Raw genomic sequence first — 16,071 nt, forward strand, 5'->3', positions numbered from 1 at the left:
GATCTATCCAACTATCAGATCCTGCATTTAGATGCTTATCTATCCAAAAAGCAAAAACTGCGTTTAGAGAAAATGATAATCCGAAAAAAATGATAAACAACATATTCAAGAAAAGGATGAACAGATTCTATAATCGATTAAGGAACAAAACAGAAACTAAACATCAAAACATAAAAGATTTTATATTAGTATAAGTCAAAGAGGACATCCAAATATTCCACTGAACGAAAATCTAAAACACCCAAAAACAGAAAAAAATAATATTATATATAAAGTACCCTGTAATGAGATTTACACTGTCTACATAGGGCAGATATCTTAGTATTTAGAAAGTAGACTAATGGGGCATCAATACAATAAAATATAAAACTATATTAAGGAAATCTCAAAAAAACAAATCAATTATGAAGATTGAAAAGTTCTTTAAACGGAATCATTTTTATTTTGATATTCATAATGTAGGTATTCTATTGATTAATATTAATTGTGTCAAATCATATTTTGAAAAGATTGAAAGCAGTCGAAACAAATTTAAACCTGTCTTAAAACAAATTTAAATCAAAAGAGAACTAAAATCAAGGCGAAATAATCCTTTTATAAAGAGCAAATCTCTTTCATCTCATTCATTTTTTGTGACAATTATTTTGAGTATCTTCTGATAATTTTTCACATATATTAATTGTGTAGTATAATAATTTTTAAAAATTTTTAATTATTTCCGTACTTAATTCTTTGTTATAATGAGCTTCATAATCTTTGAAATTGATTAATTGCGAAAACTCCTATTTTACTAATTAAAAGTTTGATCTATTTCATATCAAATAGAATGAAGTATCGTAGATAACAGAAAAAGTGTATATAAACCTACAACATCTACTTTACATTCATAATCAAACAAGTGTTTGAATAAGGGGTAAGTTGATTTATTCTCAATAGTTTTTATGTATTGACCAAGCTTTAAGGATGAGGACTATCATCAAATCAAAAATATTTTTGCTCTGATATTTATATAAAATCAACTGACTTTCTCCGATAAAATAAGTTGTATGGAAGGAAATGAGATATCAAACGTTTGAACCGAATAATTAAGTCTTAAAAAATATAGGAAAAACGTGTATAATTATTTTGAGCTAGAGTGCTAAAATTTTGGAAAAATCTAGAATTTTTTTGTACAAGCAAAAAGTGGGTGTTGTCAAATAATTAATTTATTTAAAATACATTTCAAACTTTGCAGTAAAGTTTATTACTAGCAGATGAAAAATGGAAATGAAGTTTTTTTTATAAGTAATTAATATAGTCCAACGTTTTCCTAACCTATATTTAAAGATACAATTTTCTTTCATATAAGAATAAGCTTCGGGTTTAGTGTCAACGGTTACATTTGATTATTTCTCTCTCACTATCTTTCTAGATTATTTGTTTACATTTAAAAATAATCAGTGAGTACTGTGAGTCATATCAGAATTTTCCATTAAGCCATTAAGTCAACAAGCTTTGGCATCAATGGTATTTTGTTCGTTGAAATACACGATTTTTGTTAATATCAAAAAAACTATTAATCCGATTTATTATGTATATCTTTCTATTGGAGGAATAGTGAAATTTGGAAGCTGTTATTTGTGAGATTGAAACCTGAGAAAAATTACAACCAAAAACGAATTTGTCCCAACTTCCAATGGATCTTAATAATCAGATTGAGGCGTTGGACTCCTCGTTATTTAAATCTTTCTATCGGTCGACATAGTGTAGACAGAGCTTAACATTTATGATAAGAGATTGTAAAATTCAGTTCTCAATAAGTTGTCTATCATAATATCCTTTTTAGCCTCCTCATAGTTTTGTTCCCAGGTCTCATTCCGAAAAGTCATCGGTGCCTGAACTGATTCGGAATCAGACCTGCGAACAAAGCTACTATCTCAATTATGGTAACCAAAAGAAGTATGCCAAAAATAGTTAAGTCTTTATAACTAAAATATAGTTACATTCTGATAAAATTAGTTGGATTTATATTTGTATATCGATGGAACTATTTTGATTTTGTTAACGTATATGTTTTAGATACTCTGCAGAAACCAAAAATGAAGTTGTTAGCAGTGGTACTTGTAAGCTGTTTCATCATTTACGTGGAAAGTGTTATACCAAAAGAAGTAAGCTGTACTTTAATATCCAAATCAAAGATTCCAATGCATCGTAAGAGCACTATGAAATCTCCTTGGATTGCTTGAGATAACAGAGAATGTCTGATGACTGACTTAAGGACAATTTTACAGCCTACGGTAAAACTGGAGATTAAACTAAAGTTTAAACTATGGATTAGACTCTAGTTCAAATCAAAAATAGAGAAGATTGCAGCTCACAGTTGAACAGATTTCTCTGTCAATTGTCACTAGCGCATAAATATTTAGGATATTTGTTTTAAAGTTGAATTATTTGAGATGAGATAAAACAAAAATGAACAAAGAATTTATTTATCTGACAATGTAGTGGTACTTTGGAACAATTACAAAGAAATCTCCCCTATAGGAGTACAGCAAATTCAAAAAATAAGTGGAACGATTCAAAGATTTGCTATAGGACGCATAACTTTTTGTTTTCTCGTCGCGTCGTCAATATTGATAATTTCTTCATCATCATCGTCGAGTTTATCAAATATGAAGTATAAATCTCAAATCATTTTACCAAAAACCTTTATAAAATTGTGAAAATATGAAAAAGTTGTGTTCAGATTCTCCGTTTCATGTTAAACTGAAGTTTAAACTACCTCCAAACAGCCGATAACGTTTAAACCGTAATTTGTCGTTATAAAACGTAAATAAGTCGATATCTGTAGCGTTTGAGGTTAAAACTTTACTTAAAATTGGTCCTTAGTCTGTTAATATGTTCTGCTTAGGTCTTGGGCATTGTAATATCTTCAACAATTGAGAAAAAAGGATTTTCTTGACGGGTTCTCAAAATTCATAATTTAAAATTAATGTGAGTTCAAATAGAGGAATGATTGGTATAAAGATGATGCCATTTTATATATTTCGTTATTCTTATATTCACATAACTTTTTTTAGTTATTGAGTGATACGATAAAAAGAAAGGAGGCCGAGTGGCATGATAAATGTAAGCGGTATACAGGGGTGGCTGAAAATGTAATCGACGATATGAAAGATGGAAACTTTCCTAATGACGAATCCGCCAAGGTAAATATTTTAGAATCTACTTTATCTTGCAATCCGAAAATTTGGATATTTGATCTTTTGGGTCAATAAGAAATTCCATTTAATAGATTTTTGATCATTTAAATTATTATGTTGATAATGGAAGGGAGATGGTAGAATAAAAGCTTAATTTTAGACAATTTAGTGAAAGCAATTATATGGTTCAGTTATAGAGAAGTTGGGTTATTTTAAAATCCATTTGATATGATTAGAAGTATCATCATATTCATAATATTTATTATGTTGGTTTTTTTTCCAATAAAAGCGTGTGCCGACAATAATTTTTTTTCATTATTCTGGATGAATTATGAAACAATCTTTTCGATCAATAGCAAGAAAGATATTTTTCTCAATATCAATATTTTGTTTCAATTACCAAATTATCTTTTCTGCTTTATGTACTTTAATGATCTACATACATTTCCTATTTCTTTTCCAGAGATACATTTCTTGCATTTGGACACTAAACGGACCGGTGAGTTGTTATACAGATTCGTATTATAAATCTTTTTAATCCATATTCCATAGAAAATATCTTCAAAGCTGAGATCTAATTCAGGTCTGTATACAGCAGATTTTTACCGATAATTAAACTAATGGACTATTTCGTGGGAAATCCATTAATAGCAACTTTACTTTTGAAATCTGTCTACTATTATTTGAAAAATGGTACTCAGAGGATATATGTTAGATTTTCAACTCAATAAACTATAGAGCTAAGAATTTTTTTAGTGCTTATCAAACCAATTGAGACGTTGGAGGCCTTATTATTTAGATATATCTATCGGAGTTTGAAATTTGACTTGTTAATATAACATTATAGTCTATTATATGTAGTTACCAGATTTCTGCACATTCACTTGGCTACCAGCATTATAAGAATAATTGTAGCAAAAGAAGGGCCAGAATAACCTTCATGGCACTGGTTGAACAAGAGACAAATACAGTTTGTGATTTTTTGAAGACTTCTTGTTGATGATTTGGTTATAATTGAAACTGGAATCTATACAATAATTAGTTAAGATGGTAGAGTAAACAATTTTCGTATATTTTAGTTCGATAGAGACTATAGAATGGATTCCCTCAAGATGCTGGATTTTTTACACGACAATCATTTGGAAGATGGGACTGAATATGTTAGATGTAATCAGGAAGCCATAAATTCAGGTAAATTTTCAAATTCTTCTAATTTTATACTTCTAGTTATACCGCCCTGAACAATAATAGATTGTCATCTTCGATGTTTTCAGGTGCTAAAAGCTTCGAGCTATTCTGGAACATGCAACAATGCATTCAAAAGAGTGTGGACTCGTCGGTAAGTTTCCACAAATCATCATCTCCTCCATGCCAATTATTGTGAAAGATTGTGCAAGTTAAGCAGTTTTTATCTCTGAATATCAACATGTATGAAGTTGAAGTCAAAGTTAAGTTAAAATCCTTAGTAGTGAATCTGATATAGAGCTCGCACGCAAAATATGAAGGTCAATTCCATTCTTCACTTCTCGCAAGGATGTACGGAGAATGTTGTCCTTCCAGGTAGAATTCGTCGCAAAATCTGGAAGATTATTCTCAATCTCTATTCTTGATTTCTTTCCACTTTCTCTCACTAATCTGATCGCGAGTAAGCGTTTAAAAACGACGAGTATCCACTAAGCGGACTCTTTCGCGATCCTATTGGCTGCGCCAATTACGTTTTTAGTTTTTAAAAGTTTATTTTCAGAAACTTTGACTTCATCTTCTTACATGTAACATGTTTCAACTTGCACAATCACAGTTTTTCACAATAACAATGCTTCTAAATAAATACAGTTGCGTTGTAAATAGACATTCCTAAGTACGTATTGAATATTATAAAATTATTACAATGTAATTTGACTAAGAAATCAATTCATAATCGATTCGCTTCAAGTCTTCGAAGGACCGAAGACATATATATCAAGTGTCTTATCAGAACTTACCTTGGGATAGTTCTTTTTCATTTTATTTTCTTTCTAAATTCAGACTATATACAAAAAAATCCAGTAAATCTGGGTATCAACCCAATTTTGCAGCTAAACTCAATCGATTTACGTGGATATCATCTTTCTAGTGGCGTTTTCACATCCTCAAGTAATAATGAAAGTTGGTTTTCAGAATAGCCTTCAGTACATCTATTTGTCATTAAACCCATATCATTTTAGCAGCGTTTTAAATCTGGTAAAAATACAGAAGTTGCAAGGAACTACGTTGAAACTGTACAAAGACTAGCCAAAATATACTAATTGGTATACAAATATTATTACGTCAGTTTCATAAATGCCCTTGCGGATTGTTCTAGTGAAGCAGTCGAATTCGTCATTATTTTCTTCTGAATGCCCCTCGTAATTTACTCAATACTTCAACATTGTACTTTGTGATATTTCTCACAACAACTGAACAATAATTGTTGATTGATAATCTCTTTCTTCTTTCCATTATTCTCTAAAGGATGAAGTGATATCATTTATATTTGATTCAGCAGTTGTTGCCTATCCTTTGCAATCTTTTCGGCATGATTCAGTCTCATATTTATTAAGGCTCCCACCAAAGAGTTTGTAACCATTTTAATGGTGACGCTTTCCACCACTATAGTATTATTTACAAAAACTTTGTCTGGTGTTGGTTTCGATGAACAAATTATCGTTTTCAAGAACTAACGACGAAATTTACTATTCTAAAATTCAATATATATTTCTTTGAAAACTGTAACGAAGTCTTTGCCAGCTATAATATGCGCGTTTACTTATTGGGAACGTGGCAATGAAACACCAAAGTAGACTAACTTGAATATGTTTTTCTAGCTTCCGAATACTCACATATTCTTCGTCTGATTTCAATTAATCAATATTTCTATCAACGCCACTTTGAATATTGAACTTTGAATCGTTGAATTTAAAATTTTTACTAGAATTTATATTTAAAGCCGCCACAAATCTCAATTAATTATTTCCCACACGATGGATATGAAGGTATTTGAAATCTCAGAAAATATATTTAAGTTAGTCTACTTTGGTGTTTCATTGCCACGTTCCCAATAAGAAAACGCTCATTTCTCTGAAAACTGTATATAAAATGTTCATAATAACTGCTCACCAATATTTTTTATACATTTTTTCTCTTTTACAGAAATATTTACTCTTCTAAGATGCAAGTTCTGAATCTAATTCATATGAAATAAACGAAATAAATTGAATAAGCAGTACATTGTTTCTCATTTCTAACCTTCAGCATCCCTTCTCCATAGAAAAATTTGATTAGGTAGCAGTTTTAAGTATTAAATCAAATTTCGGATGGCGTGACAAAAATTTTGACACTTTTCACACGTCAAAGTTAAGCAGTAGATCTTGAAGCTTTTATAAATGAAAACTCTTACCTTGGAGTTCTCTATAATGGAGACAAAATCGGAAAAGTTTGAGTAATAATAATAATAATAAACATGATAACCTGCTGAATTATTATGAAATATCTTGCCTCATAGGGCAGAGCATCCCAATTATTGCCCAATAGTCCTACTGACTAATAAAACCTTAATCAACGAAACAAATATAAAATCAACACAATTTAAACAGAAATACATAGACTGATACTAAACACGTAAACATTCGTCTTCCTGAACCTTCAATATTCATTTGGAGTGATGAAATAGTGGACAAGAACTGATTAAATACTGGACAAGAACTATACTTACTATTATCAAGGAATAATCTTTATCTACACCCAAACATGTCCATCATACGAATAACCATATTTCTTTCTCAATTAATTGACATAAAGACTATACTATATACAAATAACGCCAAGACTTGTGCTAAACAATAGCCAAACCGCCAAACAATATGCTGAACATAATATTTATATAGATAAAAATCATCCCAATTTTCTCGAGATCTATTAAATAATGTTTCTTTATAATAGATTCTAAGATATGAACACAACACTTAAATTAATATTTTTCCGTCTCTGTAAGCAATTTTATCACTGAGCAATGCTCTCACAAACGCAAACATTTCATAACTCTGCTCTGCATCGCTTGAGAATACAATAGAATGGCCCACGTCTTCCATGAGTCATTTTCAGGGAAGATTCAGTCTTTTTCCAACACCTTCAGCTTAACATTTCTATAATAATTCTTATCCTAGCTTTCCATTTAGCTCCCTATGTATGTTCATGCCATTTTTCTTTTGATTTTCCATAATTTCTTTCCCCCTCCAGCACTTTATTTCTTGTTCTTCTGTATAAGTCATTTTTTTTTCGCTTTCATAATATGTAAAACATCTATTCGACTCTATTGTCTATAAGTCATGATTGGCCTTGTTATTTTTTATTTATGTTTCCATTTTTACTTTTATTTCTTTGCTTTCCAATATTTTTCTTTTTGCACCAAGTGCCAAGTATCTCATTTGTGTTCTATCCGCTCGTTCAACCCCGGGACATGCCTCAGGACGTTGCATCGAAAAAGTTTAGAGAACCTTCATTTCAGAATACCTCAAAAAATCATTGTCTTATCACAAAAAAAACTGTTGATTTAGAAACTGCTCAACATTTTACAAAAAAAAGGTCCTCACAACAATTTCACCAAATTGCACCGTATACCTGAAAAAAATTGTTGAAGGTAAGCGTTTTCGCGATCTGCATGACGCGCGGCAAGCTGCATTTTTTCAACCAGCGCGGGGAATAAAAATCCATAACTCCCGATAGAAATGTCCGATTTTGACGAATCTTACGTCATTTTGAAGATAAATAATTCAGCTTTCTATTGACATATTATTATATCTGCAAAATTGCAGCTTAAGCTCTTATTACACTACTATTTCTAACTGCGTAAAATAATGCGCGAGATCACTTAAATCTTGTTTCTATTTTTGTAGCGAGTAAAATTAATAGTTGAGGAGTACTTAATTGTTAAATTCCATAGCATCGGTACCAGTAATGCTAGTTTCAAATACGATTATTTCCAAAAGTGCGCTTTTTTGGGGTAAAAAATCTTGACAGAGTTGATAACTTCAAATGTTGATATATCAGGAATAAGCGCAAGTATTTACATGGCTCAAAGTGGAATCTGAAGGGGAATATCTACTCTTTTTGAGAGGTTTTATGAAAATAAGCTTACCTGCAGAGATTTCAGATAAAACTCAGTCAATCTTGTAGTAGCTGAAAACATAACTCTGTCGACGTTTACACGCATTGCATCTTATCCGGGGGAAACTAAAATCAGTCCTTGGAGGAATAATGGCATTCAAGAACGGGAAATTCAATACACCCAAAAGAACTATTCAGCAATGTACCTGGGAGGAACGCAATCAAATTCTTATACCTGTACATTGTCGGCAGGGGACCTAGTCCGAGCGGTGATAGTCCCAGACTGTGAAAACGAAGACGCAGATAACGACGATGATGAGTTCGATGATTAAATAAATAAATTGTTCTAATTATTTCTTGATGGTGATTTCTCGAGAATTCATTTCTTTGTATCCTTCCTCAATATTCATGAAAAAAACCCTTATCCGTTAGGTCCGGTCTCTACGTTTGATTTATACAAGTTTATCTGAATTTATTAATGAAAACGATCCAAGTAACTGGACTTTCAAGGCTCAATAACGACAATTCTCGAGTTGAGTTTTCATTCGTATTTATATCTGAAAGCAGTGATTTCACATATTTTATCACATATCCCCCCCAAAAACGTTTATGAGATAACATCAGTTTTACTTACTATTTTTAACAATTTTGATTATATTCATTAAGCAAGAGCGATAATCTCAGATATCTCTGGAAAACACTCCCAAGAAAGACATTTTATCGATTTGGGTAAGGAGGATGTGTCACACCAAGGGGTTAACATAGTTGCAAGGAATTTTTTCCTATTTTTCACGTTCGTTTTTATTCATATTTATAGCCCAAAACTGATAAATCCCAAGTTTTTTAGAGAAAACCCCCCAAAAATACGTTAGCACCCCCCTAAGAGGGTGATAAGATTGTTGGTGATGATTCAGCACACTGTGACGATCACAAGGCAGAAAAAAATCGTGTGAGCAATTGTTGAACTTTTGGGAGAAAATTTCTCTATTTTCTGGCATATACGGCCGAATTAAAAACAGTAGACGGAACTTGTATAGGAGCGCACCAAGCATTTTTCAAGCAAAACTCTATGCAATTGAAAAATGTGTTCAGATCAATTTAGAGAGGAACGATCACAAATTGGAGATCATCATCTTGTATGATAATCAAGTAGCCATTAGAAGTCCAATATCATAAAATCCAAACTCGTTTGGGATAGCCTAGAAAAATTGATCGACCTAGACAAGAAAAATGAAGTTACCCAATGAATTCCAAGACACCGAACCCTTCTGTGGTATCACCTAGAGAATATTGGAGAAAGCACTGGAAAGAAAGGTAGATAGGGGTAAAACCAATTATCGGGACAACTTACAGAGGCTGGGATAGGCAAAGACTTTTCTGGAAAACTATAACCGGAGTAGATCTGCTGAATTAATCAACCTAAGTAAGAACGATTTACGAATACTGGCAATAAACACTTGAAGACGCTACAGATTTTGTTGCTACAAACCTCTATCTACATTCTCTCGAAATGTGAAGCACTAAGATACTCCAGAGCACTACACTTGGTGCGCTTGAAATAGAAGACGAAGATCTGGTAATTAAACCACATTTTAGTCTTTTTAGAAAAGGGTGGGATTGATGGGACAGCTGTGAACACAGGGGACCCAATAGATCCCTTGGTCGAATTATTTTTATTATTTTTAGAAGTCAACTAACAGATTAGAAAATAAAACAAGAGCTTAATTCAAATTATTTTTATTTAAAACCATTATAATAGATTGAAACGCCAACTTCATTATTTTATATAAATATAACTTCTTCATGATCCATCAGTAGAAATAATAGAGCTGGAACAAATAAAATTATGTTATAATAATAAAAATTATTATTATTTGAGTGAATATACATGTAAATTTTTTAATTGGAAGAATACGACCGCAAATGAAACCTTCAGTTATATAGTGAAGTAAAAATTGAGATCAATATGTCTCTCAATAAAAACGCAGGAAATTGAAAGTTTTTCTGATAAAATTCCTCATATTTATCAACACAAAAAAATCAATATTTATACTTACGGATGGATCGATTTTGTCGTGATAACATTTGTGCATCTTCCAAATCAATTCCGTCAAATTCGTTTCTCCTACAAAAGAGAAAACATTTTTGTAATCTCTCCAATTGAATTTAAAAACCACCCATCCCACTTGGGTGTTTCATCACAATAATTAAGCAAAAGAAAAAGAATAATACAAAGAGTTGCTTTAGAGCAATTTAGCCAACATAAGGAGAATATATCAATGATATTTGACTATGCATAATTCATAGATTCAACATACATTTGGACACGATAAAATCCATCAAAATCTAACGAAAATGCAATAATCGGCCTACAAGGTTATAGCCTTTATATTTTTATTTCCACCTTATTGTTCAAATCTGGAAGCTAATGTTTTCAGACCTAACAGTAATAGTCAAAATAAGAAATATGAAAGAATTGAGGAAATCGTCTCTGAATCTGACGTCTATGTTGAGACAGAATAAGAAATAAAGTAAAATAACCTCGACAGGACTTATTCACTAACGAAATTTGTCAAAAAAAATATTTTTTTATTAAAATATGGAAACTGAAAGAATTTGCATCAGTCTAGGTCTCTGACGATGATCGCTCTTTATTCGAAACGACGGTCAGAGTTAATGTAATGGTAGTTATATCAACAAAATTGTTCAGTACATATATTATTTGCATTTTCACGAATCCCAACATGTTACAGTATGGCTCTTCACTAATTTTATATATTTTGTCCCAAAGATATTGATTAACCAGAAATTAGGGGTAATTTCCACCCCCAGTACTCAGAACATCCACTCAAAAGCCCTTCAAGAAATGTCTTAAAATTGTTTCCGGAATAATTAACAGTTTTTTACTTGTTTTCCAACCTTTTTGACATTTAATTAGGGAGAGTACGTTTTTTGCTATATTTGCATTTTTTTAAGCAAAATTGAAGAATATTTTCTTCTAAATTATGGGATTTCTACGCATGTAAATGAAAATTTATGGATTTGTACCACTTAGAGGTAGTCTCTACTCCCACACGGTCAAATTTCAGGATAAAATATTCGATATTATGTTCTGGGGTGTCAATTACTGAAACTATATAGAATTTCAGTTCTCTTTTTCGCGATTTCATCTTATAGTATAAACTGCGAAATAAATGCGAAATATTTGATGAATTACCCGCATTCAACAGATCTAAGTTACAATTTCTAATCGCTTCTAAAATAGCTTCCGATCCATCCGGCAAGAAATATCGCAGTTTTCTGGTATCTACAATTTTATCAGGACCAATCTACAAAAAAATATTATCATTGAAACAGCAAAGTCCAAGTTTTCAGTTTCTCTCGCATTTTTCTATGCCCATTAAAAAACCAAAAAACTTTTCAACGCCAAAGAAATAATTTAAATGAAATTTTTATTTTATGCACTATATAATTTTCATAATTTTAGGATCAGTTACTTACCAAAAAATCGTGATGAGTCCAAAGGCAATCGGTGTATCTCTAAAAAAAATATTTTCAACAAAAAGATTATACGAGGTCTGGCTATTAAATAAAGAGACTGCGCGCATAGAGGGCGCACTAGACGGGTGGGGTAAGAAATGATTAGTGCGTTGGGTATCTAGATATCTTGTCTGTGCACGTCCTAAAACACGTTTCAGTCACTATTGTAGTATTTATGCAGTAGCGGTTTAAAACGAACGTGTTTTTTCACGTTAAATTGAAAAAAAACTCCGATTGAGTGCTGTAAATTGTTGTAAGAGGAATATGGGGACAATTCTCTATCTCGTACGCGTGTTTTGGAGTGGTTTTTTCGACATTAACGATATCTTGATGACTGAATATGTTCCAGAGAGCTAGAGTGTCAATCAGAGTTACTATTTGTCAGTTTTGGCAACACTGCGAAAACGAGTTTGTGAAAAACGACCCGATTTTGCACCAGACAACGCACCTGCCCATAACGCGCTATCTGTGAAATATTATTTGGCCAGTAAGCTCACTCCAGTGCTCGAACACCCGACGTACTCACTACATTTGGCACCGTGCGTGTTTTTTTTTGTTTTCGAAGATAGAAACTACTTTGAAAAGGACCCGATTTGAGTCGACAGAAGCGGTACAGCAAAAAACGGCAGAGCTCCTAAAGGCACTCACCAAAAAGGGTTCCAGTACTGCTAGGATCAATGGAAAAAACGTATGGAAAGTTTGGGAAGGTTAAAAAAAAGATTTGCTTTGTAAAGGACCCGATTTGAGTCGACAGAAGCGGTACAGCCAGAAACGGCAGAGCTCCTAAAGGCCCTCACCAAAAAGGGTTCCAGTACTGCTAGGATCAATGGAAAAAACGTATGGAAAGTTTGGGAAGGTTAAAAAAAAGATTTGCTTTGTAAAGGACCCGATTTGAGTCGATAGAAGTGGTACAGCAAAAACGGCAGAGCTCCTAAAGGCACTCACCAAAGAAGACCTCCAATACTACAACGATCAATGAAAAAAACGTATGGAAAGGTGTATGGCAAGGGGATGGTAGTATATTGAAGGGGAGTATTCGAATGTAGAAGAATTTTTATGATAAAACCCTTTTTCGTAATCAGTATTGTTATTTAATAGCCAGACCTCGTATACAAAGAGACACAGAAAATGCAACACCCAATAATCACGAGTTGATTACAATTTTAATTTCTTGGATACACGTCTTAGAGTAGGATTAGTTATCAATTGAAATTTTGGAAAAATCTAATCATTGAAAACAAATAGAAAAATTCATATTGTGTCGGATGTTCAGTATAACTTGATACAGTCTTTAGAGGATGGGGGGAATAGAGTAATGTTTCCATAGAACATGTCCTGGACATGGAGACGTTTTCTATGGAAACATTACTGAAATATATCGTCGTATAAGTCATTTGCCATCTGATGAGTATTAGAAGTTAGCTTCTCCCAGTAATATATTATACTTCGTTTTGCCACAACAAATTCACCGTCTTGTTCATACGTTATTTAAAATGTCAAATCAATTTGAATAAACTTTCAAATTTTCTACAAGTAATGGCTGTATTCTATTCTACAACACATTTAGATGCACTTCAAATAATTGCCCAAAACATTCCTTTCCACAAGAAAAGTACAATTGGAAGTAAAGAAATTAAGAAAAGAAGATTTAAGGAAAAGAGAAAAATGTTCGACCAAACAAATAATAATGCCTATGAAGGAAAAGAAGATGGCAAGAAAATGACAAACATAACAAAGATAATAATCAAGAAGAAACTTCCACAAATATCTCAATAACTTACGAGGATGTATTGATATCTAGTTAGCCTAGACCAGTTCCACGCATAAACATATTATTGCGTTATCATAGCAACGAACAATAAATTAATAACCAGAGTTAGGAATTAACTTAAAAGAAAATTGTGAAAATCAAAAAACTGAAGTATCGAGCCATCATGAAGTACCTGTATTTAAAAGGGTCCAGAGGTAAGCAGATTTACGAAGATGTGCTCAATACTCTTGGTGATCAATGTACTTCGTATGCGACAGTGAAAAATTGGACTAAAAGCTTCAAAAGAGGTAAATTTTCCATTGAAGATGACGACCGATCGGAAAGGCCGTCAAATTGGGCTAAAACGGATATCTGAAGCATTGAATAGTTCATACGAACGCGTTCATCATATAGTTCTGGTCAATTTGATCATGAGAAAAATTGCTGCAAAATGGATCCCCAAATTTTTGAATGTTAACCAAAAGCGTGCACGGGTAGAAGCATCGCGTTCGATCTGTGCTCGATTTGAAAACGATGTAGACTTCTCAAACCAAATTCTTACTATCGTTGAGACTTAGGTATATCTATACGATCCAGAAACAAACCAACAATCGATGGAATGGAGACATTCTGGTTCTCCAAGACCTAAGAAGTTTCGTGTCAAAAAATTTGCTGGAAAAGTTCTTGCTTCAGTTTTTTGGGAGTAATCATGATTGATTTTTGGGATAAGGGTAGAACAATAACTGGAGATTACTATTCGACATTACTGACCACTCTACGGGAAAAATTGTAGAGAAAAGACGCGGAAAGCTATCCAAAGGTGTTTTGTTTTTGCAAGACAACGCCCCTGCACACAAATCTCATGTTGCCATGAAAAAAATTCGTTATTTAGGGTTTGAATTACTAGAACACCCCCCTTATTGACCAGATTTGGCTTCATTCGACTATCATCTCTTTCCTCAACTGAAAAAAAGTATAAAAGGTCGTAAATTATCTTCCAACGATGAGGTAATAAAAGCTGTGGAGGTCTGGTTTGCAGAGCAAGAAGGAACATTTTTTTGAAAGGTCTAGAGACGTTGCAAGTTCTCTGTAATAAATGTATCCAATTAAGAGGAGAATGTGTTGAGTATTAAAATATTTTCAAATTTTGTTTGGTTCTATAGTAGGTTAAGAATTGTTCAATATATCCTCGTATAGAAACTTTTTTGGTTAATTCACAACTTTAAATCGATAACCGAAACGATAGATCGTTCAACTGAAAATTATTTTTACCTTAATGGTTTCATCATCTGGGAACATTCCTTCCTGGGTTTGTTTGATCAGTTCTTCAGTGGTACCAGTATACATTCGACATCTTCTTTGCCAATCTTGGTATATGGCAAGCAACGTAGGAGTGAATTCCTTGAATATATATTGATAAATAAATTGATCAATCTTGGGACAAATATATTGCGAATAAAAATTATTCACCTAAACGGAGAATTATCATTAAGAATTACTGTGATACAACTTACATGTTCAGCAACATGGCTAAATGTAGATGAAATAAATGATAAAACAAGTAAAAAGATAATCTTCTTCATTATTTTCCAGCTAACTGAAACTAAGATATAATTATTATCATATATTAGACAAATTAGATCATATCTGCTATGAATGTCTTCTGATTTTATCGTAAAAAGTTATATTCTCATTATTATATTTTTTGAAACTATTTATGTGTCAGAAAATATCAAAGGCATATTTATACATGATTCGAAATTTAAGAACAACATTGAAACGTACCTAGATATATTAATACTCCTTCTAACTTGATTACAACTAAAAGGAATTGCTTATATACCGCATTTTCACTACTATTAATTATTTTTTATGTATAATTGTTGTTTTATGTCAAACCATTTCTCATTTTAGAAAATTATCGTTACTTGGAATCAAAAAACGAATGCTAAATTGACAATGCTTATCAAATACATTATTTATACTTATTTCTAACAATGTATTTTGTAATTTATCATTTTATTTATATAAAATACATTGTTTTTTTTCTTGAAATAATTGTACTACAATTTATTAAAATGGAACCTCGTGCTGCCATCTTGTATTGTAGAGATCAAACTCAACTCAAATCGGTTTTGTAACAGTTAGCAAACGAAGCTCAAATATAATTACAGGTTTCGCAGTTACAGTATTAACCTGTTAGTGTCCTTGAGATTCGATTATTTCGTTTTTGAAAATAAACTGAACTTCTATTGTGAAATACAAGGTGTCCTAGGATAATTTTTCCTGTGTTTTTATTAATATCTTTCCGATTTGTTTAATTTTCTTTTAAATAAACGGAATTTTCCATTTGGATGAATCTTATTTTTTGCTAATAACACTGGTAGACAAAAATCAGTTTTTCGTAGTAACACATTGTGATAAAATGGACCTATACAAATAAGAAAATATGAAAAAAATAATTGTAAGACATGAGAT

General features: G+C 32.0%; 2 protein-coding genes across 3 annotated transcripts; one reads left to right on the plus strand and one right to left on the minus strand.

Moving 5' to 3' along the window:
- Positions 1-886: 886 nt before the first annotated feature.
- LOC130898575 (uncharacterized) lies at positions 887-6,426 on the plus strand. The gene is made up of 7 exons (XM_057807969.1): positions 887-913; positions 2,059-2,147; positions 3,060-3,188; positions 3,646-3,681; positions 4,262-4,373; positions 4,457-4,521; positions 6,351-6,426. The coding sequence occupies exons 2-7, from the start codon at positions 2,079-2,081 to the stop codon at positions 6,366-6,368; spliced, it is 429 nt and encodes a 142-aa protein (XP_057663952.1). The 5' UTR covers positions 887-913; positions 2,059-2,078; the 3' UTR covers positions 6,369-6,426.
- Positions 6,427-10,024: 3,598 nt separating this feature from the next.
- LOC130898542 (uncharacterized) lies at positions 10,025-15,431 on the minus strand. 2 transcript variants are annotated; one of them, XM_057807922.1, is made up of 7 exons: positions 15,379-15,431; positions 15,108-15,190; positions 14,866-14,994; positions 11,805-11,843; positions 11,521-11,632; positions 10,361-10,428; positions 10,025-10,132 (listed from the first exon to the last, which is right to left on the minus strand). In XM_057807922.1, exons 2-7 carry the CDS (start codon positions 15,174-15,176, stop codon positions 10,115-10,117), a joined length of 435 nt encoding a protein of 144 aa, XP_057663905.1. In that variant the 5' UTR covers positions 15,177-15,190; positions 15,379-15,431; the 3' UTR covers positions 10,025-10,114. The 2 variants fall into 2 exon arrangements, with proteins under 2 accessions (XP_057663905.1, XP_057663904.1); XM_057807921.1 differs by having other exon boundaries at positions 15,108-15,196; positions 15,379-15,400.
- Between the last annotated feature and the right edge of the window lie 640 nt (positions 15,432-16,071).

This window comes from Diorhabda carinulata, chromosome 10 (assembly GCF_026250575.1).
Source record: "Diorhabda carinulata isolate Delta chromosome 10, icDioCari1.1, whole genome shotgun sequence".
In the NCBI taxonomy this organism is placed as follows: Eukaryota; Metazoa; Arthropoda; class Insecta; order Coleoptera; family Chrysomelidae; genus Diorhabda; species Diorhabda carinulata.

Excerpts from the sequence above, each read along its gene's own strand:
- LOC130898575 (XM_057807969.1), top strand. The coding sequence starts at position 2,079 with ATGAAGTTGTTAGCAGTGGTACTTGTAAGCTGTTTCATCATTTACGTG. Across the intron at positions 3,189-3,645 it reads CTAATGACGAATCCGCCAAG|AGATACATTTCTTGCATTTG; the intron begins GTAAATATTTTA and ends TTTCTTTTCCAG. Across the intron at positions 3,682-4,261 it reads TTTGGACACTAAACGGACCG|TTCGATAGAGACTATAGAAT; the intron begins GTGAGTTGTTAT and ends CGTATATTTTAG.
- LOC130898542 (XM_057807922.1), bottom strand. The coding sequence starts at position 15,176 with ATGAAGAAGATTATCTTTTTACTTGTTTTATCATTTATTTCATCTACA. Across the intron at positions 11,844-14,865 it reads CAGATGATGAAACCATTAAG|AGATACACCGATTGCCTTTG; the intron begins GTAAAAATAATT and ends TATTTTTTTTAG. Across the intron at positions 10,429-11,520 it reads CTTAGATCTGTTGAATGCGG|GAGAAACGAATTTGACGGAA; the intron begins GTAATTCATCAA and ends TCTCTTTTGTAG.